The sequence below is a fragment of the Mobula birostris genome, chromosome 31 (assembly GCF_030028105.1).
Source record: "Mobula birostris isolate sMobBir1 chromosome 31, sMobBir1.hap1, whole genome shotgun sequence".
NCBI classification, from domain to species: Eukaryota; Metazoa; Chordata; class Chondrichthyes; order Myliobatiformes; family Myliobatidae; genus Mobula; species Mobula birostris.
The window spans coordinates 14756927-14784912 of NC_092400.1; the positions used below are offsets into that span (position 1 = coordinate 14756927).

General features: G+C 37.2%; 1 protein-coding gene across 10 annotated transcripts in view; it reads left to right on the top strand.

Annotated features, from left to right (window-relative positions):
• Positions 1-27986, top strand: part of mtmr3 (myotubularin related protein 3) — an 81401-nt gene that overhangs the window by 36438 nt on the left and 16977 nt on the right. For 8 of the 10 annotated variants that reach the window (XR_011883721.1, XR_011883720.1, XM_072247899.1 and 5 more), the window contains 13 exons: positions 296-412; positions 14761-14843; positions 15294-15460; positions 15776-15872; positions 17557-17670; positions 19150-19349; positions 19484-19615; positions 21899-22010; positions 22317-22515; positions 22733-22918; positions 23003-23173; positions 24033-24178; positions 26527-27955. Coding sequence is in view for 8 of the 10 variants with exons in the window: in XM_072247899.1 (XP_072104000.1) it covers positions 296-412; positions 14761-14843; positions 15294-15460; positions 15776-15872; positions 17557-17670; positions 19150-19349; positions 19484-19615; positions 21899-22010; positions 22317-22515; positions 22733-22918; positions 23003-23173; positions 24033-24178; positions 26527-27955 (3153 nt within the window). In the remaining 2 variants the exon portion in view is untranslated. The remainder of the gene's footprint in view (positions 1-295; positions 413-14760; positions 14844-15293; positions 15461-15775; positions 15873-17556; positions 17671-19149; positions 19350-19483; positions 19616-21898; positions 22011-22316; positions 22516-22732; positions 22919-23002; positions 23174-24032; positions 24179-26526; positions 27956-27986) is intronic. The other 2 variants (XM_072247900.1, XM_072247903.1) reach the window with 1 other exon arrangement.

Here is a 27986-nt window from a genome sequence, read left to right on the forward strand (position 1 = left end):
ACCTGACATGATCAACCGCAATAGTAGATTGTAGCCTCTGCTTTCCTCCATTTTCTTTAATAGATGCTCAGTCACTGTGTTAAAATAGATTTTATGCATGTATATATGTTCTGTTGCTTTAGAGTAGATGTACATTTTTTTTGTTTTTAAATTTCCCAATGGACCCCTGCACTAAATGTATTTGTGGCTGAATCAAGATTATGACAACCAATTTCCATAAAACCAGGTACAATTATAACAGAATTTTAGTTATTGTGCTGCTTAATGATTGCTTACCAATTACTTACTATTTTAGGTTCCATTCCCAGAACTTCATGGAGAAAGTACAGAATACATAGGACGTGCTGAAGATGCAGTTATTGCTTTGTCTAATTATAGATTACACATCAAGTTTAAGGAATCACTTGTGAATGTAAGTGTTGAAAACCTTTTAAATAATCAGTCAAGTAAGGTATTAACTTTTGGAAGTACTCAGGCTTTACAGCACACTGAGACAAACAGTTGATGTTTCATCCAAACTAGTTTTGAAATAAGTGATCAAAAGGGAAGCTCTTGATAGTGAGTCTAAGGAGACTGACATGAATGGTGGTAATGATAAAGGGGTGATGATGGCTAGTAAAGAAACTGTAACTGATTATGTAAATAGGACATAACAAATACAATCTGAAATCAGTGAAAGAAACTATCAATCTGAAATTAGAAAAGAAATAAAAAGCGGGAATGGGTAACTTTGTAATTATTGAATTTAATGTTGCATTCTTAAAACTTAATTGTCTAGTTGGAAGATAAGTAGGTATTTTTTTTGAGCTTTCTTTGAACAATCTATGTGAGAGGCCATAGAGCAGGTGTAAGGAGATACCAGAGAATGGTAACAGGTATATTCCAAGGTGCAGGAGTCTGCTGCTGCTACTGTTGAGTTTACAGTGATCAAGGTACAAATGCTTGGAGATTTGAGTCAAATTGATCAAAGTTTTAGAATGAGAAGCGTAATAAATAAGTTTAATTTCTCTTTAGAATCAGCTTAACGTGATTAAAAGCTGTAACCTTATCTCCATTGTGTTTGACACTTCCCATAATCTTGGAGCATAGAACCTACCTCACTTGTGCTCTTCATTCCTGTCTCCCATCTCCACATGCATCTTTGATACAACCACTTTACTGCAACCTTCTTTCCAAGGATTTACCCTACCCTTGAGCATTCAGTAATCACCCTGTCATCTTGATATGTTTGGTTTTCTTATTTCACAATGGCACTCTTTGTGCTTATCTTTCCCTCCCAAAAAAACAACTACTCACTCTACTGCTTCCACCTTTATCTTTGTGTGTGCTAGCCTTCTAATATTCTTTTCCTTTGCACACATTGTTCTCTATCTTTTATCCCTATTTTTCTACAATTTAATTCCAGTTGAATCAAGATAGTATGAAGATAAGTGTTTGCATTTTCATTATAAAACCAAAGCAGATTTACATCATCCTATTCCAATGTAGCAAAGCAGGTAGAATTGTGAATTCCTGAGCTCTGTTAGTAAACAAAAGAAATCGCTGAGTTAGAGGTTGACAGGATAACTAGATTATTATATTAAGGCTGACACTGCTGTTAATTTTGGTTAATTTTGAACTCTCTTTTCTCCCTCCCCCTCCCCCCCACCACAAGTATACTCATGTAATTTTCCCAATGTGTTTTTATTTAACAAGTTTGTTTTTATTGGTGCCTTTGTACAGAAGGGGATCAATTACGTGCTCTGGATTTAAAATGTTAGAACTTCCAGAGACTTGGAAGTTCAGGCTCTATAGAATTCTGAAAATATTGTTTGTCAACTTTGCATGCACATTAATTCATGGACATCTTAAGAAAAACAAAAGTTTATTATTGTTTATGTACATAATTAAAGAATTGTTTCCATTACTCCAAGCAAAAAAATCTGTTTATGGCTTATGGAGGAAAAACAGTTTTTTTTTTTGGTTTCCTGCGCAGAGTATTTATCAAAATACCTTTTGTGAACTGACAGTAAGTATAATACATTTTTTCTTATCCTAGCATCATTGATGGACATGTTGAAACAGAATGCTGTCAGTGCATTGTGGCATTGTAGTTCTTGCATGCTTTGTCTTTTAAGTGTGGTTTTACCCTAGCATTATACAATAATGAGTATTTGAACTTTCTGAAACATTGCCCAAAGTAGACCTTTTAGTAATGGGGCCTTATTCTCTAAGATAAATCAGACTAGAAACATGCTTTGGTATTACAAGGTGTTTAAAGTTGCTCAATTTCATCAGTGACAGATGCTTAACCACTTTTACCACTTGCTGCTTTGAATAAGTCTCAGCTTGATCTACTATGTTCTAAACTAAACCCCAGTCTAGCTGATATTTGCCCATAACTAAATTCCAGCCCTGCTACATCTTCACTAATTTCTTCAGTAGCCTCGCTACTCTTAACACATCTTTTGTGATATTCTATAACATTTGATCGAATACCTGGCTAATATATACAGTTTTTAGTGTGACTTCATTTGACTTATGTACTGTCACTAATGAAGAAAATATTCTAAATGCTTGACCACTAATCTACCTGCCTTTCCACTTCCAGTGACCTGTAGAAATTCATTTGAAAATCCCAATATTTCTTTATTTTTCAGTATCCAACTGTGTTTTTAGTATTCATTGTTCTCCATAGAATGCATTACTTCAGCCTCCAGACTGAATTATGTTTGCTATTTTATTGCACTAGTATTTTGCTACGGTTTGTAGATTTCTCTTTAATGTTGACCACATAGACAATTGTTGCACATTTTTATTTCATCTACAAGCCTCTTAAATATGTCTCCTCCATTTAAGTTCAAATTGAGATTTCAGTGCAAGAGCTCTTCTGAATCATGTTCCAAATAAATGCCCTATTATCAAACATGCTTAATTGTTCTTTGTTTTCTGACGGTGAACCAGCTTGGATCTAACGTGCCCTATTCCCTTCACTACTATAGGCTTCAAATTTGCTGATTAATCTGCCAATCCATGTCATGCCAACACTTGACCAAATGTATGTGGGCCACTTAAAATACTCAGAGTACATTATTATCAAAGTATGTATGCACTATACACCCGGAGATTCGTCTTCCTGTAGAGAGCCACGAAACAAAGAAACACCATGGAACCTGTTCAGAGAAAACATCAAACATCCAATGCGCAAAAAAGAATAAATTGCGCAAATGGCAATAAAGAGCGAAAAGCACACAGAATATAAAACATCAAACCAGAGTCCTTGAAACAGTTTAGGAATATTCAGGTTAGTTCTGTTCAGTTTAATTTAACACTATTGTTCGTTGCCTGTAAGCCTCAGAGTTAATCTACCCTGATCAAAATTGCACAAAAGAGCAAATAAAAAAGAAATAACCAGAAATGCATAACACGAACTGCAGAGTCTAGTCTGCAAACACGCTGAAACATTGTCCAAGACCCAAGATTCCAGCAGCAGTGACGAGAGAGAGACAGAGACCAGTCTGCCCTGAACACCCACTCACTTCTGCTCTCATCCTCGTTGACTTCTCATTGATTTGATCGGCGAGAAATTGAGTCCCTCCAGGCCACACACTCTGCTCCAAACCTCACTGAACTCCTTCAGCGACAACTACGTGTCAGATTGCTCAATCAGCCCAAAAGCACACCATCAAAATGTAAATCACAGGTTCCAAATGCATGCAGCTTAGTTCTAGAATCATATTTGAAAGAAGGAGGAGTAGTTTATTGAACATGGCACCGTTGACTTTCTACCACCACTGCATAATTATTAAATGTCAGCCATGATCCCCTACTCCTTCGCAAATCCCATGTTTAATCTGTGCCTTTCTGAATAATGGCCTTCAGATAATTTTTAATAAAATGCCTACCCTGATTTTCTGCTCTCCTTTCCAGATCCAAATTGCTCTTTTTTTTTTTTTTAAACCCAGTTCTCACACTTAATCGATGCCACCATATTGGCATGTCCAGTCATTCAGCCTGTAACCCAAGGATGATTGGAAAGTGATACCAAATTTTCTTCAGTTTGAACTGATGCTCCTATATCATTTGAAATGTATTTTTATCTGGCTTAGCAATATTTTTATTTTAAAAGATACTAATCTGCTTAATACTTTTTCTCTTTGAATTGTTATAATGTTTTGTGTTTTACCCACAATCTTTGATTTCTATAGATCCATTTTTTCTCTTCCCCCTTAATTCATTTGTATAACATTTTTAGATTCACTTTCACTTAACAATTTTTTCTTTCACGTTCTGTCTTTGCCTTTAACTTATTTTCAGTCATGGTCGTAGAAAACTACACTATAAAAACATGCTGTTTGACCCTTCTAGTTCTTGCTGAACCATTTAAACTGCCTAGTCCCATCAACCTCCATTCATGTATCTATCCAAGCTTCTCTTAAACATTGAAATTGCATCCACCACTTGGATTAGCAGCTTGTTCCACACTCCCAAGACCCTCTGAAGAAGTTTCCCCTACTTTTTCCCTGAGCATTTCACCTTTCATGTTTAACCCATGACCTCTGTGTAGTGTTGCCCAACCTCATTGGGGAAAAAGCCTGCTTGCGTCTACCTTCTCGATACCCCTCATAATTTTGTAAACCTCAATCAAATCTCCCCTCAATCTTCTACATTCTAGGGGGAAAAGTTTTAACCTATTCAATATTTCCTTTTAACGCAGGTCCTCCAGTCCTGGCAACATCCTTGTAAATTTTCTCTGTACTCTATTCATCTTATTTACTTCTTTCCTACAGGTAGGTGACCAAAACTGCTCGCAGTATTCCAAATTGGGCCTCACCAACATCTTGTACAATTTCAACATATCATCACAACTCCTGTACTCATACTTTCTTCAATGAAGGCCAATATGCCAAAAGCTTTCTTATTACCCTGTTCACCTGTGACGCTACTTTCAATGAACTAGGGACCTGAATTCCCAGATCCCTTTGTTCTACTGCATTCCTCACTGCCCTATCCCTACAGTGTAAAACTTACCCAGGTTGATCCTCCCAAAGTGCAACAGCTCACATTTGTCTGCAATAAATTACATCTGCCATTTTTCAGCCTATTTTTCAAGCTGGTTCAGATCCCGCTGCAAGCTTTGGTCTTCGTCTCTGTCCACTATACCCCCAATCTTGGTGTCATCAGCAAATTTACTGATCCAGTTAACCACATTATCATACAGGTCGTTGATATGGATGACAAACAACAATGGACCCAGCACTGATCCCTGCAGCACTCCACTAGTCACAGGCCTCCAATAAGAGAGCCAACCATCTACCACACTGGCTTTCCCTGCATAGCCAATATCTAATCCAATTTGCTACCTCATCTTGAATGCCAAGTGATTGAACCTTCTTGACGAACCTCCCATGTGGGACCTTGCCAAATGCCTTGCTCAAGTCCATGGAGACAACATCCACTGCCTTGCCTTCATCAATTTTCCTGGTAACTTCCTCAAAACTCTACAAGGTTGGTTAGTCACGACCTATCAGAATCAGGTTTATTATCCCCGGCATATGATGTGAAATTTGTTACCTTAGTAGCAGTTCAGTGCAATGCACAATCAGCAGAGAAAAAAATAAATAAATAAACAAGTAAATCAATTGCATATATTGAATAGATTTAAAAACATGCAAAAACAAATACTGTATATAATTGTTTTTTGAAGTGATGTAGTGTCCAAAACTTCAATGTCCATTTAGGAATCAGATGGCAGAGGGGAAGAAGCTGTTCCTGAATCATTGAGTGTGTGCCTTCAGGCTTACCTCCTATCTGATGGTAACAGTGAGAAAAGAACGAGCCCTGGGTGCTGGAGTTCCTTAATAATGGACGCTGCCTTTCTGAGACACCAGGAACAAAGTGTCCCTTTCTTTCCAAATACTTATTCATCCTGTCCCTTAAAATTCTAATAACATCCCCACTGCTGATGTCGTGCTCACTGGCCTAGCATTCCCTACTTTATTCTTAGCCTTTCTTAAACAGCAGAACAACATTAGCTATCCTCCTGTACTTCACCTGTTGCTAAGGATGATTTAAATAGCTCTGCCAGAGCTCCTGCAGTTTCTGCACTTGCCTCCTACAGAGTCTGAGGGAACACCCTTTTTCAGGCCCAAGGGAATTGTCTACTCTAATTGCTTCAAGACAGCAAAATCTCCTCCTCTGTAATCTGTATAGGGTCCATGACCTTGCTGCTGCTTTTCCTTACTTCTCTAGACTTTGTTTATCTCCTGAGTAAATACAGGTGCAAAAACATCCATTTAAGGTCTCCCCCATCTCTTCTGGCTCCACACATTATATTACCATTCTGATCTTCCACAGGACCAATTTTGTCCCTTGCAACCCTTTTGCTCATAATATCTGTACAAGACCTTGGGATTCCCCTTCACCTTGTCTGGTTGAGCAGCCTCATTACTACTTTTAGCCCTCCTGATTTCTTTAAGTGTTCGCTTGCATTTCTTGTACTCCTTAAGTACGTCATTTCTTCCTATACCTGCTATGCACCTCCCTTTTTTTAAAAACCAGCTCCTCAATTTCTCTCAAGTCGAAGTTTCCTAAATTGCTGTCCTTGCTTTTTATTATGTCAGGCACATAAGCTTTGTATTCTCAAAATTTCATTTTGAGGACCTCCAACTTACTAAGTACACCTTTGCTGGAAAACAGCCTGTCTCAATCCACACTTGCCAGATCTTTTCTGATACCATCAAAATTGGCCTTTCTGCAGTTTAGAATCTGTTTGATCACCAGAGCTATCCTTTTCTATAATTACCTTGACACTAATGACATTTTGATCAGTAGATGCAAAACTTCCCCTACAGAAACTAGTGTCTCCTACCCTGTATCATTCCTTAATAGGACATCAAGTATTGCGCACTGTGATTGGAACTTCTGTGTACTGATTAAGGAAACTTTCCTGAATACATTTGACAACCTTTACTTCCTTTTACAGTAATGGAGTCCCAGTCAATATGTGGAAAGTTAAAATTCCCTACTATCATAACCTTAGTGCCTCGGGGTTTCAGAAGCATTGAGCTCTCTGCATCTCATTCAATATTTCCATCATCTAACCCCTGTGCTCTAAGTAGTTATTTTGAGGTCACTTTTGTTAAAACAAAGCTTCAGGAAATTGGACATACTCAACTGGTATCTGGTTGAAACTATGTTAAATCTGGTTTTTGAAAGTTATTGAAGTAATGTTAACACTTGTATTTCTACATGTCCCATTTCTTGAACTGAAGCCAAAAACTGTCCACGATTCAATCCAAGCTAGGTATACATTGAATAAAAACTGTTTTTGACTTCAAATAGCACTATTTCTTTCCCAGCTAACATTTGAGATAGATGAAATTTATGCTCTTCAATTTTTGTGGAAAGAAATGCTGTTTTTCCCCTCTAACAGCATTCTAAAAGTAGTATGAACCTTCTAAGAATCTGGAACAGTTTCAAAATGATCTCATTTCATATTTCTTCTATTGGTACCAGATGTTCACTTCAGCAGCTATTTTAAGCTGGAAGTGATGGCAGTCTGAGTTAGGGAATTAATTGCTTGTCTTTTTACACTGCCTGTCTCAGCATTTCTGAATTAATGATGCATGATTAGTATGGCTACGTTGCTGGTTTTAAATGGGTTGTGCCTATTCAACATACTGATTAAAGTGATAATATTTTGTTGGAACAGCAGAATAACAGTGCTTCTATTTAACATTAAAGACCCTGGTCCACCCACTTCATTAGCTCAATATTTGATTTTAATTGTACCTTCTCGCTGTAAGGTGGTAAAGCATTTCTAGAGGAGATTCTCTGGTTCTTCCAAGAGATGATTTTGTGCTATGTATTTCAAGCCATTTCAATTGTGATAACATTCCTAATCCTGTTTATCAGTGCTAATGCAAGCATTACTCAGCAGTTTTTTTTTATGACGACATGAGGTTTAAATTGGGTCTTCAAGTCTTCTCTCCCCCCCCCCCCCCCCCCAACCCCTCTCAGAATATAAACACCAGGCCACAATGTTAACAAATGTGGAAATATCTTGGTCTTTCTGTCCCATTACTGAATGATCTGCTGAATCTCATCATTGAGTTCATATCCTACAACTACGCAAGTAATCAACTGCAGTAATGAAGGGGCGCTGTAGTGTTAGAGACACTTTTTTTTCTCTCCACAAAGGCAAATGTAAGTGGAACTTAATTTAAAAAATGATGTGAAGCACATCTGGTCCTTTTTTGTTTTTTCAATTCTCACAAACAATATTTATCTCTAAATCTGCAACACCAAAAGAGTTGATGATCTGACCTTTGAATTCACCGCTGTTTGAGAGCACTTCATTCCGTCTAAATCACTACTAATTTTATTGTAGATGTGCCTTCATTTCAAAATAGTTGTGGAACGTTTTAGGGGATCGTGAGGCTGTGGAAAGTACTACTTTAAAATCAATTACCTTTTATTTTCTGAACTCTGCAAGATTTACAAAAATTGTTGATAGGTTCTTTTTAAATCATGGTCAAAATTCCTACTTTTTTTATTGTTTGTGCTTAACAATTCCCATTATTTTTCCAAATCATCATTCCTGTATCACATATTGAATGGAAAAATATCATGGAGGGGGAAAAAAATGAACATGAAACTTTTAGACAGACAAAAGGGTTCCCATGCATCCAAACAAGTAGATTGTTGCGATGTATCAGCTAGTTAACCAGTAACAGGAAAGAGAGCCAAGTGTCCTTTTCGGAGAGGTTGCCCTGTTCCTGGGTCTTCAGGTAGACATGGGCTTCAACTACACCAGTCGGAGTGCAGGTTCTGTGGACACAACAGTACTTTTGCTTAACCAAGTAAAATCTGAATAGATTTGCATTGTTTAATGGGTAGCAAGTCTGAGTGTGAGTATTAATATTCCCATTGAGCTCTTATTAAAAACGTTTTCTTTTGTAACAGAATTGCAATTGCAAGTTCATTTGAACTTGGGTCAAATATGCAACAGTAATAGGAAAGGTACGTCGCATCCGGATTCTCTCCGGTTAGCGGACAATTTCCCTCCAGGCCTCCCCGATGTAGTGGGGAACTGCGTACGAGGCAAGTTACAGCAGTGGTTTGCCATTGCCTTCTGCCGGATGAGTTTCCAAAGAGATCACCAGCTGGGTCCAACAGTAATAGATGGGATTAAATCAGTAATTGTCCACATAACAAATAATGGTACATTGGGTCTACTAATTAGTAGGTTCTGGATTGTATTTATCTATTTTTTGGGGGAGTGTGGGCATTGTTGATAAGGCAGATGTTTGTTGTCAATCCCTAATTTCACTTGAGGCTTGTGATGAGCCACATGTTTGAAATGTTGTAGTCCTTACAATGATCTCACTAATTCTAGTCTATGATGTGTGAAGGATATATTTTGTGGTCAGGACATGTAATTTGAAAGGGAATCTAAATTCTGGTGTTGCCTTCTCGGGTGCTGAGTTGTTAGACTCAGGAGACATACATTTTCTAGATGACGCATTCTGCAACTACGGTATAGCTGTCATGGACAGAGATTGTTAAAGGATGCTGCATGGGTTGTTAATTAAGTGCACATCTTTTCAAGTAAACAGCTTTGTGCTGGATGGAGTTGAGTTCCTTGAATTGGAACTGCACTCATTCAAGCAAATGGACTCTGCTCCATTTGCTGTGGGTTTAGGTTGGCATTGGATTACTAGCCTCAGGGTGCTCGGCCTCTGATCTGCCTTTGAGCCATCACATTTGTATGGCTGCTTTAGTTGATGTTCTGGCTGTAGTGATTTTTAACAACCATAGCCATCTTCCTTTGTATTAAGTATGACTCCCAATGTGAGCAAAGCTGCCTTGCACCTCCATTGGCTTGGGTTTAATCCTGATTTCTGATAATGTCTGTGTGGAATATACACGTTGTCTCTGAGACCTCTCGCTTTCCTCAATTTACTTCAGCTTCCTCCCATGTTCTGAGGACGTGCAGATCACTAGGTTAGTTGGTCACCCTAAACCAGGGGTTTCCAACCTGGGGTCCACAGATCATTGCTTATTGGCAAGGCCCCATGGCATTAAAAAGGTTGGGAATCCCTACCCTAAATGGAGTGGTAGAATCTGCATTTTGTTGGAGGGAATGTGGGAAGAATACGTTAGGATTGGTGTAAATGGATACTTGATGTCTAGTGCAAAATTGGTGAGCCATGGGGCATGTTTGCATCATTATTGAAATGCTGCTTCATGATGCCCATTGATTTCAGTTTTACTCGAGTTCCTTTATACTGTACTTCGTGGGGGAAAAAATGTTTGCTTTTTATCAGAGGTAGTAACCCTCCCCTAGCCCCCAGAATTCAGCTGTTAGATCAATAGTGGAACCAATGAGGCGACACACACAAAAAATGCTGGTGGAACGCAGCAGGTCAGGCAGCATCTATAGGAAGAGGTACAGTCGACGTTTCGGGCCGGGACCCTTCATTAGGACTAATTGAAAGAAGAGATAGTAAGAGATTTGAAAGTGGGAGGGGGAGATCAAAATGCTAGGAGAAGACAGGAGGGGACGAGTGGATCTAAGAGCTGGAGAAGGGAAACGATCATGGGATGGGAAGCCTGGGGAGAAAGAGAAGGGAGGAGGGGAACCTGGAGGGTGGAGAGCAGGCAAGGAGTTATAGTGAGAGGGACAAAGAGAAAGAGAGGGGAAAAGGGGGGGGGATAAAAAATATATTAAAAAAAAAATAAGGGATGGGATGTGAAGGGGAGGAGGGGCATTAACAGAAGTTAGAGAAGTCAATATTCATGCCATCAGGTTGGAGGCTACCCAGACGGAATATAAGGTGGTGTTCCTCCAACCTGAGTATGGCTTCATCTTGACAGTAGAGGAGGCCGTGGATAGACATATCAGAATGGGAATGGGACGTGGAATTAAAATGTGTGGCCATTAGGAGATCTTGCTTTTTCTGGCGGACAGAGCGTAGGTGTTCAGCGAAACGGTCTCCCAACCTGCATAGGACAAGGGAGTCGCATAGGGAGCAATGAGGCAAGTTGAATTGGACTTTTGTAGCTATAGCTTAAATTCCACCCCTCTAGAAATGAAGGTCAATGTTGTGTTAGTCCTGTTGACTAGTTTTTGTATCTGTGATCTAACTGAATGATCACTAACACCTCCAGTATACCTGAGTAATAGGTGGTGTTTAATTTTCTTGTAATAATGTGTTTGGTACAAATAATAGCAGTGCAATTATTACTGCATTGATTTAAATGCACTAGAGAACACTTTTTTAACTTCATGATAAAGCTTCATGTATAATTTACTGTAGGCTAAACTGTTAGAATTATCTAACGTGTATGCAAAAATTCAGACAAAATCCTTTAGTACACAGCCAGCAATTTAGTAGAAGGCATTTAGCCATGGGAAGAGCATGCCCAATTAATTGGCTGTAATATGCTGGCTCTTGTAAGTGCTTTAAAACCTTGGCCAACTCTGTAATACTTCTAACTTTGTTACTGTTGCATTACTTGGACCTTCTATACCACCTGATATATTAATGTTGTTCCATTCTGTAGCTTTACATGAATTTGAGTAAAGCGCTTCAGATGAAGTAGGTTTAAGGGCAAAATTTAATTTGAAATAGGCACATTGTATGTACTTCCCACATCCTGGCTGACGTTAGAGATTGTCCATTTAAAGTTGCATTTTTTTTTTTTTTTAGATGGTATTCTGAAAAGCTGCTCTTCAATATTATTAGCATGGCAATTTCAATTCTAAGTGTAGGTTAGAAATTTATAATGGAATACCTAGAACACAGGTAAGCAAATGTAAAACTTCACTGTCAGAATTTGAGCATACATTTAAAAGGAAACTGATCTAGTAAAGGTATTAATATTAAAGATTTTAACATTTGGAGTACTTATTTAAAGAGGCTTTGTTATTCATAAGCAATACAAAATGCTGGAAGAACTCAGCAGGCCAGTCAGCATCTATGGAAAAGGATACAATCGACGTTTCGGGTCGAGATCCTTCCGTAGGGTCTCAGCCCGAAACATCAACTGTACTCTCTTTTTCCATTGATGCTACCTGGCCTGCTTGAATTCCTCCAGCATTTTGTGTGTGTCGCTTGGATTTCCAGCATCTGCAGACTTTTGTTATTTGTAAGATGGTTTTGGATTTGACATTATTTGAGTTTGCCCATTAATGTACATTTTTGCTTAAAAATGGGAATCAAAATGAGTTTGTTATCACGATTTTTATGTCAAGAAATTTATTTTGTGGCAGCAGTACAGTGCAAAGACACAATTACTATAAATTACAATGTAGTAGGAAAAAGCAATAATCAGAAAGTTTAATATTGCTGGGATATGTTGTAAAATGTGTTTTAGGGCAGCAGTATATTACAATGCATTACAAACTATAAATTACATTTAAGTATATATGTTAAAATTTTAAATTAACTGAGTAGTGCAAAAAGAGAGAAGGAAAAAATACTGAGGCAGTGTTCGTAAATTCAATGTCTCATCAAAAATCTGATGGCAGAGGGGAATAAGCTGTTCCTGAATCGTTGAGTGTCTTCAAGCTTCTATACTACCGACCTGATGGTGGCAATGAGAAGGAAGTATGCCCTGGGTGATGGGGTCCTTAATGATGGATGCTGCCTTTTTGAGGCATTGCCTTTTGAAAGTGCCCATGATAGCGCTTGCAGGGTTTACAACTTAAACTTTGTCTGATCGTGTGCAGTGGCCCTTCCATACCAGATGGTAATGCAACCAGTTAGATAGTGTTCATGGACCATTCAGAAATCTGTTTGTGTAGGAAAAGGGTTCCCAGTCTGTGGTTCATGGACCCCTTGCTTAATGGTATTGGTCCATGGTGTTTATATATTTTTTAAAAAAGTTGAAAACGTCTCGTGTGGGGGAAGAAACTGTTCGAACTCGTTGAATGTAGGTCTTCAGGCTTCTGTACCTCCTCCCTGATGATGGTAATGACAAGAGTGCATCTCCTGGAGAATATGGTTCTTGATGATGGATGCCTACTACTCCAGGCACCACATCTTGAAGATGCCCTCTGGTGGGGAGAGTTGTGCCTGTGATTAAGTTATGAAGTAGGAAGGAAGCTGAAAAATAATAGTCAACTTGGATTTCAAAAGATAATATCGTGCTTACCCAGTTTCTTGAGTTTTTTGAAGAAATACAGAGAGGAGGCAGTGATTATAAAGTTGATGTAATTCAATCAGATTTTCAAAAGGTCTTTAATTTGTGCCCTGAAAAAAAACAAATGAACACTAGATAATTCAGTGTCAGGGCTACAAAGCAGAGTGGATTGCAGGTTGAATTCCAAAGAGCAGAGAATGGGATTAAGGACCCAGCTACCCACAGGTGGGGAGGAGAATGGCTTGAGGATCCATGCTGGATCTATGTAATTCTGTAATATGCATGTGAACATTCATATTACAGAGAAATTTATTTAAATCTTATAATGTTAATTTGGAGATATAACCAAGGGAAGGGACCAAAGCATAAGCATTGTCCAGAAGCTTAGAATCCATGGGATCCAAGGCTAGGTGGCAAATTGGTTCCAAATTTAGTTTAGTAACAGAAGATGAAGGGTTACTTTTCTGATTGGAAATCTGTAACTATTGATGTGTACCACAAGGATAGGAACTGGGGTCCTTGATGTTTGTGATATTCTTTATTGACTTGGACACTTGTGTAGGTGATATAATCTTTGAGTTTGCTGATGACAATGTTTGCAGATAACCAAATTAGTGGAGCAATAGCAGTTGGAATTTAATCCTGACCAGTGTAATGTCCTACATTTTGGAAGGTCAAATAATCATAGCACGTGCTCTGTGAATGGTTGTTCCTAGGAGGCATTGATGACCTTTGGGGATACAAGTCCATAGATTCATCTAGCAGAGATAAATAAGATGGTGAGAAGGGTATATAGAATTTATCACTTCTTGTAGAATACAAGAGCGAGGCTATCATGTTACAAATTTATAAAACCCTTGTTTGACATTACCTTGTGTGTTGTGTGTAACCCTGTTCACCACACTATTAGGAAAGATGTTAGTGTTCTGGAGAGGGTGCAGAGAGTATTCACCAGAATGTTGGTTGGACTGGCATTTTGGTTATAAGGAGAGATTGGATGGGCTGTGTTTGTTTCCCCTGGAGTGAGGACACTGAGACGTGACCCGTAAGAGGTATACAAAACTGAGCAGGATAGCTGATAAGAATTTTTTCCCCTTGTAGTGAGTGCCTTAAACAAGAGAACATCTTATAAGATGTTCAAAGTGCAAAGTGTATTTGGAAACGAGAAAATTCTGCTAAAGGAGGTGATGATGCAGGTAATCTCATAACCTGTAAAAAAATTATCTAGACAAGACTTGAATTGACAAGACATGCAAGGCTATGGGCCCAATGTGGGTAAATGTTACTAATATAGGTTATTAAATGATGTGGAGGCACAAGAGCCTGTTTCTGTGCTATGACTCCATGACTTAATGGAACTAAGCCTCCATTGAACTTCAATAGGCCATTGCTACATAGGGTATTTTCCAGCACATTTTGAAATGTAATGCAAAAACTATTAAATTGTTAGTTCATCATTTCAGTACAGGACTGGCTTTGCACTGACAGTTTACCACTAAAGGTTTATCATTTCCACTCTCCTCATAAACTTGAGACTTAAAATATAGATGTACTTAGCACTGTTATCTTTACAGTATCCATATCAAATATTTGTAAAATTGCCTCATTTTCTCTGGTGCTTTGTTACAGGTTCCTTTGCAACTGATTGAAAGTGTTGAATGCCGTGAAATGTTCCAGCTTCATTTGACTTGTAAAGATTGCAAAGTTATCAGGTACAAAATTAGGTTTTACATATTTTTATCTTGTGTCTAATACTACACATTTTCAGGACTCACTGACACAACTGGTCTTTATAAAAGTTGTAAAATTCAAATCCTTTTCATGTGAAGTTGAGGTAATTAAAGCCATAAAATTGCTGCAGACTGGAGACAAGAATTTTGACCAAGTTATTGGGTACTTTATGTTCATCCTAAAGTGGGCAAGGCTTCAATGACTATTTGCCTGGATTCTTCAGGAAATCTGCCTTCATAATAGATTGTTCACATTCCCCATTGACCGAAATCTAATTGATGCAGACCGATGTGGCTCTCCTAGGGCCAATACAAGCTGATGCAGCATGACGTTCGAGCAGCATAATCAGATCACAAGTGGACTGAAACAAGCCAGTAATACAGATTTTGAAAAACTGTTTTCTCTTTTTAAAAACAAAAACATCAAAACAGGTGTCAGTTTTCTACCTTCGAGCAATGTCAAGAGTGGGTAAAGCGTTTGAATAATGCTATACGACCTCCTACAAAGATAGAAGACCTTTTTGCCTTTGCTTACCATGCTTGGTGTATGGATGTATATGCCAGTGAAAAAGAGCAACATGGAGACCTGTGTCGACCAGGTATTGTTAATGTTTTACTTTCTTCATATATTTTCCTTAAAACTTTGTACCAAAAAAGGTTTCTTTCAATCAAGTAGGGAGTGCATATAAGGGAGATTTTCAAAGATTGACAATCCCATTTGAGAAATTGTCTGACAAGAAGTACGCCTTGCTGGATATATTCCTTTCCAAAAAAACTTGTTGGCGTTCATGAGCGCAAACTAAGAATAAAAGTGCCTCTGCAGCCAAAAACATCACATTTCAGAAATGTACCTCTACTTGTCTTTATAAAGAACAAACCACTTGTAACTATTCCTAAAATATTTATCTTTTCAGGTGAGCATGTTGTTTCAAGATTTAAAAATGAAGTGGAACGAATGTGTTTTGATATGAAAAATGCATGGCGGATCACAAATATCAATGATAAATACAAGTAAGACTTGCAGTAATTTCTTGTTGGTGGTATTTATTAGTTGTTAATCTTCTGACCTTCAGTCTTGGCCAGATGAGCATGTATATTTGTATCCAGAATTGTGTGCTGTGGTTCAGTTTGGCTCTGATTTCTCATTTCTTAATATTTGTAATGAAAATTAGTATCATTTTTGAACATCTTAATGAACTTCAAATCTGATAAAGTTAAGATGTTGATGATTTTTTAATTGCAGTGAATCAAGTGGAAAATTTGCTGTATGTCAGTAATTGTTAGAGTACACAATGTCTTAATATAGCAAAACTTGCTCTTCAGCAAACTGCATATTCTTCAATTTTGTACTTAAGAGTTGATGGGTCCTTAAGAATATTTGGGTTTTTTTGAAATGTATCTATGGCCTTTATCAGTTTTGACATTTTATATTTGTGCTACACTATTAAATGTCTCTGTATTCTTTGTATTTTCTTGGTTGTTTGATAGGCATAAAATCATTTTTTGTTATTTGGATTGTTCCTCCAACTTGTCACATGTACAATGCATACTGCTTATACAGATCAAAGCATTACATCATGCATTGAACTGGAATAAGTTAAAACAATGGTGCAGAATGAAGTGTAAAAGCTACTAAGAGTACAATTCAGAGTAAAGTGCAAAATCACAAGGAGGTTGATTGGGAGGCCAAGAGTCCATTGTATAGAAGAAGTCAGTTTAAACATCCTGAAACAGTGGGATAGAAACTGACCTTGAGCCTAGTGACCCACATCAAAGTTGCTGGTGAACACAGTAGGCCAGGCAGCATCTCTAGGAAGAGGTACAGTCGACGAGGACCCTGACGAAGAGTCTCAGCGCGAAACGTCGACTGTACCTCTTCGTAGAGATGCCGCCTGGCCTGCTGCGTTCACCAGCATCTGCAGAATTCCTCGTGTTTACTTGAGCCTAGTGATATGTGTTTTCAGTATTTTGTATATTCTGCCCAGAGGGTGAAGAGAAAATGTTCAAGGTCAGTGGGGTCTGTGATTGTGCTAGCTGCTGCACTGAAGCAGCAATAAGTATAGGCTAAACTAAGGATTCCCAACCTAGGGTCCACGGAACACAATTGTATTGGTAATTTCCTGACTGCCCTTCACCGCTGGATGTTGTTTTGAAGTCCATAAGGCAAATGGAAATGTGTTGATTCCTGAACATTTGAGCTGGGCAATCTGACAGCATACTTGGATAACCCTGATGGATCATTCATGAACCATTGATTTGAAAGAAGTATTTATGATTATGTGAGAGAGCAAATTAATGGACATGTTTAATTGTTTGATACTTTATTTAGTTTTGGGATGACTTTTTATTTTCAAATTGCTTAAACTATATTTAATTAGGTTTTTTGAATGCAGTTTAATTGTCAGGAATGCTTGGGCATTCAAAGTCTTAACCACTTTGACCCAAGGATTTCTTTGTTGGATGCCAAGTCTTGGTTTTAGCCATTTTGTGGTGAGGATTGTTCTGACCTGGTGAGAAAGCCTGTCATTAGGCCCTGGCCGTTATTGTTCAGCAAAATCAGCCTCAAAGATGAATGGTTTTGACATCCTTTTACTACAATATATTAAGCTGTTTTGTTACTTTTTACATGTTGAATGTTCTCACTGATGATTGAAATGACAAGGATTGTTAAACAGTATTCTGCTTTGAATTGCAGATTATGTGCCAGTTACCCACAGCAATTACTTGTACCAGCTTGGCTAACTGATAAAGAGCTTGAAAGCGTTGGAAACTTTAGATCATGGAAAAGAATTCCGAGTGTTGTCTACAGGTGACAAAAGATTCACAAAGTTAATATATATGAAAACGTACTTTTAAAAGCGCATTTGAACATGCAATGCAAATTTATGGGAAAACAAAGTGTAAATATCCCTGTACCACTTTGCACTGTGACCTGTCATCACACTAATTCAGATGAATCAGCCACTTCTGTTTGAATTTTGCTTGCCAAGCATAGAAGGCCTTTGAAAGTAAACATATTAGGAATCCTCCATGAGTGATATCCATTGCAACTCATTGGTGGTGTTGAGAACTAGGTAATATTTTCTAAATCTGATAAAGATATTCCTTGGCTTCCTTTTCAGCATTAAAGTTTATGAAAGATGTCTTTTTTTTTTTCTTTTTGTTTTTAAGACTTCAGTAAGTAAAGAAACATTTCACTGATGTCCAGTTTTCTGAGCGAGTTAGTTTTTGATTTATTGGGCTAATCAGTTGATATACTGCTTAATTTATTGAATACTTAATGACTTATTCAATGTTCAATTTAAAAATAATTCTCGACAACATTTGTTCAACTCCTCCCATATTTTTCTTCCCCACTCTTAGAAACAAATTCATATTTCTGTTACTGTTTACCCCACTGTTGCCATCTTGGCTGCTCTGGGCGTAGTGATATAGCCTATCAGCATTGTTGCTTCATTTATTCTCCCATGAAAAATAGCTTTCAGAAACTATGACCGAATTTTTTTTAAATCTAGCACATCCAGTTAAACTTAAAGACAGTCTGAATGTGCATGTTTTTTAAAATTTATTTTAACTAGTTTATTTGTCTAACAATGCACACTGTGATGAAAAACAAATTGTTTTTTGTTTGTATATATGATTTAAGCATTGATGCCAGCATTAATTGCCTATCCTTCATTGTCCTTGAAAGCATCTTGACTCACTATCTTTGTAGTGAAGGTATTCCCATAGTGCTATTTGAAGTACTTGGATTCATCATCTATGAGTAATGATATATTGTATTTCTATGTGGGATTGATGGCGTCTGCCTTAGCAAGAAATTCACTTGCTATTGATGTTACAAGAATAAGCCAGCTGAGTTACTGATTTAAATTATTTAAAATTTACCTTATTTTCCATTGCAAACAATTATGGGCACTGCAGTTTTGGTTTTGTTAGCAGCACATGGATGCAGAAGTATTTTTATAGTACTCCATCTTAGTTGGTTAAAATGCTATATGCTAATCTGAATAAATTTATTATTTTGTTTTAAGAAGACTGCAGTTGGTTTGCCAACATCTTGAGATGCATTTGTATTGTGCACTATCTAAAGTAAAATGAATCCCAGTTTAAATAGTAGTCTATCATATCCTCTGGCATGTTTCAATCGTGCTGTGAATTTTTTTTTTTTAGTGATCGTTATGTGGGCAAGCATGTTGATGATCCAGTTACCTGAAAAGAGGATTATAACCATTATTACCATTACCATTAGTACAAATTTTATATAAATAACTTGATGATATTTCAGGCACCAGGGTAATGGAGCAGTGATTGCACGCTGTGGTCAACCGGAGGTCAGCTGGTGGGGCTGGAGGAACGCAGATGATGAACACCTAATACAATCTGTTGCAAAAGCTTGTGCCATGGATAGCAACTCCCTGAAACATGTCAATGGCATTTATATGCGCGATTGTCCTAATGGCAGTGACCTGTCTGATGGAGAATTTGGTAAGAGTTGTAATCATTTGTTCCTGTGAATTACTTACAGCAGTAATATAGATTTATACTTTCTGTTAAAGTATTTTGGTTGTTAACTACTTTTTAATACTCCTGCTGATAAGGTGATTGTCTTTGTATCATAGATTCTTCAATGACTAATACAACTGGAGTAGAAAATATATGCAATCCGCCACATAAACTTTTGATATTAGATGCGAGGTCATATGCAGCAGCTGTAGCTAACAGGGCAAAGGGTGGTGGATGCGAATGTCCTGGTGAGTATCAACAAGAAAATGAAAAATCACCCTTTAATTCCAGTGGGGGTGGACTTGCACATATGTGAAAGACAGCTGAAGTACACCACTAAACCTGGGCATATTATATAGAATGCCATTAATTCCTGTCACCTGCAAAAACATCTCAATGTTCTGGGGTCGGGTTATCCAGGAATAAAAGAAGTAAATTGTTTTCCACAGTTTCCCAAACCTTCATCTCCAACAAATGCGAGGAACATAGACTTCTTGTCATTAGGATTGCAGTAATACCGTGAGCATCCTTCCTTTTACCCTCATCTATTGGCCTTGTGTCATCTAAGGTTCATTCCTGTCCTCAATCTCCCATTCCTACCCTTGAATTTTCCAATTTCTCTGTTATCTCCTCATGCCCTTGGTATGCTTATTTTTCATGAAGCTGTATTTTGCTGTCATTTAACTGTAAACCACCAGCTTTCACTCGGTCCACTTGTTAGCTGGTATTAATTTTTTTTAATCCACAGGTAATGTGATATCCCTTCCCTTTAACTACCTAGTTTTCACTGCTCTCTTCAATGAAGCAACTTGTGCCTCTTCATTCCTTCAAGTAACCATCTTATCACCAACCTCCCTTTCCTCAAGTGCTGATGCCTCTTAAGTTTGGCTCTACTTGCTCAAAAATCTGAATCCTTCTAGCCACTTTTCTGACTCTACTACAGTACTTTAAAAAATAAAAAAATAAATACACAAATGACATCATTTGTAACTGCAACAAAAGACTGATCATGTTATTTTCCTTCACTGGATTGCTGCACCACTACAGTCTTTGTAGGTGGGTGAGTGAAATCCAGTTTGCCTGTCTGTCCAGTGGCCGAAGAATCGACTACTCTTTTCCCATTTCTCACACTATTATTCATGGCATCTCAAGGTATCTCTTTGTAGGATAATCCCATCTCTCTGTGCTTCCTCTCAGTGACATCATAAAATGGCGATTTCCAGCAGCCCCATCTCTCTGTGCTTCCTCTCAGTGACATCATAAAATGGCGATTTCCAGCAGCTCCATCACACTTCCACCTCAATCAACATCTCCATTCTGTCTAAATAACCATTATTGGGTTCTGGAGCAGTGGGCTAATAATAAAAAAAACTACAGTTAGATATGAGAACTACAGAATTTGACATTGGATTGTGTGACAAATTCTGTTCTGCAGCTACTGTGTCTTGCGTGGAAATGAAAGTTTCCCAGACCTCAGTGTTATATGGTGGTGTCGTGAAGTGGCAGTCACAACATTACATGTAATGACATTATACCTAATTTGGGAGTACTTTTAATGACATAAATATTTTCAATTCTTTTCTAATTTACAGCTAGTGTTATCTCTTAAGTAAGCCTAAAAGTTATTTAAAAAGATGTGAATGGTGATTACAGTCAGGCTTAATGTGTATACTTTATTAATCACAAAGGAAATTACAGTGCCACAGTAGCATTACAAGTACACAGATATGCAATACTAGAAGAAAAGTAAGAAGAATAAATTTTTTAAAAAATAAGTTGCATCAAATAGTCTAACTTCCACCAGTGGTCATCACTTCCCTGGCTATAGGTTGACTCATTATAAAGCCAGAGTAAGAATGATCTCGTATAGTGCACTTTGGAGCAGCGCAGCTGTCTGTCTATTACTGAAAGTGCTTCTCAGTTCAGCCAACATGGCATGCAGAGGGTGAGAAACATCTTCCTGAAGTCCATCACCAGCTCTCTTGTCTTACTGATGTTGAACTACAGGTGATTCAGCTTGTACCATTAATCAAAGTCCTCCACCAGGGCCCTGTATTCATCCTCCAGTGTGCCCTTGAAACCAACTATTGCTGAGTCATCAGAGAATTTCTGCAGATGACATGACTCGGTGTTGTCTAGTCTGAAGTTTTCAGAGTAAACAGAATGGGAGCCAATACATGAGCCTGTGGGGTCCCTTTGCTGCTTATATCCATGTCTGACACACAGCTCTGAAGCAGCACAAACTGGGGTCTGCTAGTCAGAAAGTCCGTAATCCAGGATACAATGAAAGTGCCAACCTGCACTGGATGTGTTGGGAGCTATAAAGCTGTGCATGTGTTATATTTGACCATTTACCTGCTTTTCTTTTTTGTATTTAAATTACTTGTGTGTGAATCAATGTTTAGTATTTTAGAAGTGATTGCAATTGGCTAGGAAAGGAGCAGGCTTTTAAAACATTAACATTGTGAAGGAAGTTTGTCTTTTTCATTAGTATGTAACTTAATCTACTCCAAATGTTATATATCTCTCAGAGTATTATCCCAACTGCGAAGTAGTGTTCATGGGTATGGCAAATATTCACTCCATTCGGAAGAGTTTCCAGTCATTGAGATTTCTCTGTACTCAAATGCCAGACCCTGGAAAGTAAGTTATTAATTTCATTTTGATTTGCTCTGACTATGAAAATAAAAAATGATCTGAATTTTGTAGTTCTTTCTTTCAGAAAGGAAGTGCCCACAAGTTACTTTTCACACAAGTTAATTAAGTTTTGGTTGTAAATCATCAAATTTGTTTTTTGCATATTTATAGTTAAAACTAATTTCTAGCCAAGATGTAGATGGTTGTTTATAATCGACCATTTATGTATATCACTGTAACATGTCCTGTTTGTTTGCTGTAAAGTCACATTATCAATTAATCTAAAATTTTCCTCAATTGATTTTTAATTAGCAGTTGGTTATCAGCATTAGAAGGTACCAAGTGGCTTCAGCATCTATCCATGCTCTTAAAAGCAGCAGTACTTGTAATTAATGCAGTCGATCGAGACCAGCGGCCTGTTTTAGTGCACTGCTCTGATGGCTGGGACAGAACACCACAGATAGTGGCTCTATCAAAATTACTGCTGGATCCTTATTACAGAACAATTGAGGTGTGCATAAATGTTAAGTTTTGTAGGAACTTAATATGCAAATTGGACCTGTTAGGATTATTAAACATAGTTAACGCTTATACCTATAGTCTTTAGTATTCATAATTTGAGCAACAGTAAATTGCTAAATTTTAATACGAACACGCCTGTAATGAAAATTATTTTTTGCAATTGAGAGAGCTTTGATTTATATAAACAACATTTTTGTTTTAAACAGGGCTTTCAGGTACTGGTGGAAACAGAATGGCTGGATTTTGGTCATAAGTTTGCTGATCGGTGTGGCCATGGAGAAAACTCGGATGACTTTAATGAACGCTGTCCTGTATTTCTTCAATGGTTGGATTGTGTCCATCAGTTACAGAGGCAGTTCCCTTGTTCATTTGAGTTTAATGAAGCATTCCTTGTAAGTGGAGTGGATTTTCTATTTTGCTGCTTGCTTAATCTAAATATAAATGGCTATTAATGTATTCCTTTTACTTATTTACAGGTTAAATTGGTGCAGCATACATATTCTTGCCTTTTTGGAACATTCCTGTGCAACAGTGCAAAGGAGCGTGAAGAGAAACACACTCAGGAAAGAACCTGTTCTGTTTGGTCCCTACTGAGGCCTGCCAACAAAGCCTTTAAAAATCTCCTATACACCTCACAATCTGAAACTGTATGTTTGTTTACATCAGCTTATGTTAGATGTAGTACAATGGCAATTAATTGTTGACCTTCCAATGCATTTTTATAAATTCTAAGGCAATATTAAATTATTTCATATCATATCAAATAATTCAACTTCTTAAAAGAAACAGCTGATAACATTGTACCAAGGTTACAACATGTATACTAGAATGTGTGTCTTTTTGTTCTAGCTTTAATTATATAAACAACATGAAAGCTAAAAATAGATTTTTATGCTTTAGGCTGTCTTCAGGGTTCTGAAATCTGATATTTTAATCAGTCATTCTGATTTTCTAATACATTTTGGGCTAGCAAGCAAAGTATATGTCAGTATATATTACATAATTGTTTGATTCATTTATAAATAATGACAGTAAAAGAATGCCAGAATCTTCATAAGATGCTTATCAGAAAGTTCTAGAATTTCCACGATGTGGAAAATTCATGGATTGTTCAATTTCCACTACTATTCAATCAAAAATTAAAATTTAATACACATCTAATTATTCAAGATATGAAATGTTTATTTTCAATAGTTATCTAATTTGTAAAGCTCTGGAAGACTATTTGGTGCAGTTCAGAGAATAACCCGACTGCATTTGAGTACTAGGAAATGAATTATTACCTATATCTTAACTGCACTGACACTTGCCCAAATGTTATAGATTTTATGCTGGGATTAATGCTGATAAAATGCCTTTACATTTCTGATTATCTCCTGTATGTCTGTTATTTCCATTTTAATTCATATTAAGCACGATACCGTACTTTTTTGTAAAATGTTTACAATGGTTTTAATATTTTGCTTATAATTATAAGTAAATGTTTTTGTTTGAACATCTAACTAGGTATTGCATCCAGTGTGCCATGTAAGGAATTTAATGCTTTGGAGTGCAGTGTACATACCCAATTCATCTCCCTCTACACCTGCTGATGACCACTATGCCCCTTATCCAGTTCCAAGGTCCATTCCAGACGAACAGACGTTGGGAAGGTGAGCTTCAGACTAGTATTTCATTAACTATCAATATGGTATGTTAGATATTGGACTTGGTGCATATAGATTGGTATGATTTTTCTATTAAATAGTTATTTTTGAATTCTGTGTTTGATGTGGAAATAGTTGTGTCTGCAATTATGAACAATTCTGCATTCCCATGAGCAAAAGAATTATTTTTCTGTCAACTGATTATAAATAAGTATCCCCCCACAGATGAGTCAAATAGGCTAAGATAGGAAACTGGCAAGAACTAATACTGGAATATTTTGAGACTATTTGAATGTTATTGGCAATGTTTACACCAAATAGAAAGCAAGGATTATATTTGCAATTCATACTTTTTTAGAATCTTTCCTCTAAGCAGAATCCATTTCATATTGACTTCATAGCTGTGTAAACCAAGAGATTAGAAGAGGATTAATTTATTGGAACATTTATTAGCACCACTCTTGAGCTGGGACTTTTTTATGTGGAAGTTTTTTTTTTGTAGAGTAGCGATAATTCAGTATTGTTTCTCCTGCTTGTAGATTGTGCTGAACTGATAAAGTGCAAATTAAGTTGATTGAATTGGATTTGTGCCAAAGATGAGAATACATTTCTGATCTAATATGCATTACAATTCCTTTAACCTTTTTGAACACTCTCCCACTTTATTGTGAGCTGTTAGGTTTGCTCATTTATATTGTGCAAATAGAGCTGATGTGGTCTACTGAATGTTAGGAAGAGCAAATAAAGCAGAAGAGATTTCCTGATAATTAGATAAGATTTATCATTGTCCATGTTTCTTATACAAAATAGAATTAATTTGGTACTGAAATCTAAGGAGAAACAGGCCAAATGACCCAGTGTTCATTATCTTCCATTGAATGAATCCGAAGACAAGACCATACCATCTTCCTGCTCTAAAACTGTTGATACCAATGTTAGGTGTAGTATTTGGCTGAGCACCCACAGTTTCTTAAGAAGATTCCAAAGCTTCATAATCTGCAGAATATATTTTTGTCAATTTAGTGCTAAATAACTAACCCATTATTGTAATCTATTATGTAGATTTCTGGACTGCTCAATCAGAGGAATCTGTCTTTTGGAATCAACTCTATGAATCCTCCAAAATTTCATAAAATTTCAAGGGGATCCTCTTTCATTTTTCTAACCTACAGAAAATTAAAATCTAGATTACTTGCTATCCAGCTCATTTGACAACCTCTTATACCGGACGTTAATACAGTGGCCATAGCTTATACTGCTTCTAGGGAAAATAGTATTGCACCTTTTGATACAGTAACTATTTACTGTTGGCCTATGAGAATTAAGGTTAACAATATCCTTGCTAATGATTCACTGTGTTTGCTTTTTAACCTTCGGTAATTTCTGTCAAGGTCTTGAAAGTTCCAACTGAAGAAGCACTCACACTTGCTGAAACAGTGGAAATGGAAGCTATATTAATTGCGTAGATGAAGGAAAATATGCTTGTATATCCAAGTCTAAAAGTTACATTATTACATTTGCTTTTGTAGTAAAAGTGCTTTCCAATTTTGTTCCTGTATTAGGCTCACTTTTTTCCCTTCATGAGCAGAAGAACATTCTTCATCCCATCCTAAAAATCTTATTAACATTGACAATATTTTTAATAAGTATCACTTTTTGAGTTCTGAGTAAGGCTCTAAGAAATGAGCTGTGCTTTGTATTTCAGTTTGAGATGAGGACTAGGTTCTATTAATCTCTAGATTAATAAATTCTCCTTTTAAAAATAGAGATTATTTACACTTGTGCACTGGAAATGACATTAAACAATCTTGAATTGCTTGGCCCTTTACACCAGCTTTTAATGATTCCTGTACTTCTCAGTAATGCCTAAATTCTCATCCTCCAGGTTAATATTTTTTCTTGTGCCCAAAGATGTGTCTACAACTTTGTATGATATAGTTTTATTGATGGTCATCTCTATATTTGCTTTCTCTAACTACATGCTGTTTGCAAACTTGGATCTATCATTCTACTTCTACTGTATGTGAAAGTTGAGCCTCCAGAATACATAATTGGAGAATATCACCTATTGTTTTGTGGATCAGTTAATATTTCATCATTTGTACCTTTGACTTATCAAGTGTTAAATTGAGATTTTCTTCCAGGCAAGAATGCAAAAGATTATAGATGTTTGTATACAAGATAATTTTTAAATGTAAAATGTGGTCATTTGTATTACTTGTATTCTGTGTGCTAAACAAATGTGATTTTTAAGGAGCAGGAACTACAAAATTAAATTTAATCTGGTTGGTAAAAGTAGAGTTGATCTGTATTTAGTTGTACACGGTTTCTAGCATCTTTCTTTTTGGAAACAGGTTACCAAAGACTAGATCATTTGACAACCTGACAACTGTTTGTGATAACCCTGGGCCTACAGCAAATAGACGCTCCAGTGATCCAAGCCTAAATGACAAATGGCAGGAGCATCGCAAGTCATTGGAACTTAATAGTGTCGGATTAGGAGGAATGATGGATGGGAATGGACTGGATGATTCCTACAGCAATGAAGCACTGAAATTGGGAAAGAACCCATTAGAAGCTGAACTTTCTGTTGCTGCTGGTGTTGGGGAAGGTCAAATAGAGAATATTTTACAAGAAGCATCGAAAGAGGATGGTGCGTTGGAGGAACAATCAAGGGATGTGACAACAATAGAACTAAAACAAGAAGTAAATGTATTAAGTAGTGAAAGTGATCTTGATACTGGCTTGAGTAACCATTTGGTAACGGACTCTTCAGAAACTTTAGCAACTAATGAAATGGAAAATGCTGAACCTGATTCTGGGCTTGTTACAAGCTCAGAAGAAGAGACACAGGAGGGTGGCTTGGATTCCGTTAATCATACTCAAGTAGGTGTGAGAGATGTTGCAGCAGATTGCCCATCAAGTAATACAAAACCATGTGTTGCAGCAGAGGACTTTGACCCAGACATTGAACCAGAAAGTCACTTTACTACACCTCAACCTTGCTTATCACACTTAATTGCTTCAGACAAACTGGAGGAGAAAATATCTACTTTGGAAAGTTCTACAGAAACATTAACAGAAGATGGAGCAAAGCAGGATGTGCCACAAACCTACTCTAATAAACTTTATTTAAATACCAGGGCCAATGGTACATTGGCACCTGCTACAGACTCTAATTTTTCTCAGTTTTTGCCTGAAAATCAGGATACAATAGTGAAATCCAGATCAACTGATACAAACAGGACTTCAGTTAAAAGCATTCAGAGTACACAGCCTCCTCCTTGTGCCTTGTCATTCAGTGAATGTAAGGATGGATTTACTCCTAATGGAGAAGTGATCAATGAAAATGCGGTAATTGAGAAAGCAATGGACTTTGGGACTGGTGCTCAAAGAAATATCACAGCTAATGGACTCTGTATAAATGGAGATGAAGTAAGAGGGAAAATGGTGTTAAGTAGGCAGGTTTCTGCAGCAAGTTGTAGTTCTTTGCAGTTTCCATCTGGCCATTTTAGAAACCCTCAGATCAAGTGGTGTCACTACTATTCTGGAAAGCAGCAGCCAATAACGAGTCCAGATCAACCTACACGAAGCCACTTGGATGACGATGGACTGCCCACATACACTGATGTTATACAACAACGACTTCGTCAGATGGAGACAGGTCATCAGCAAGAAGTAGAAACTTTGAAAAAACAGGTACAAGACCTATGGAGCAGGTTGGAATTCCAGCATTTTAGCAATTCTTCACTGCGTTTTAATGGGGAGTTTAGTGACGAAGTGGTAAGTATAGGAAATTGAAGTTTTCATATTC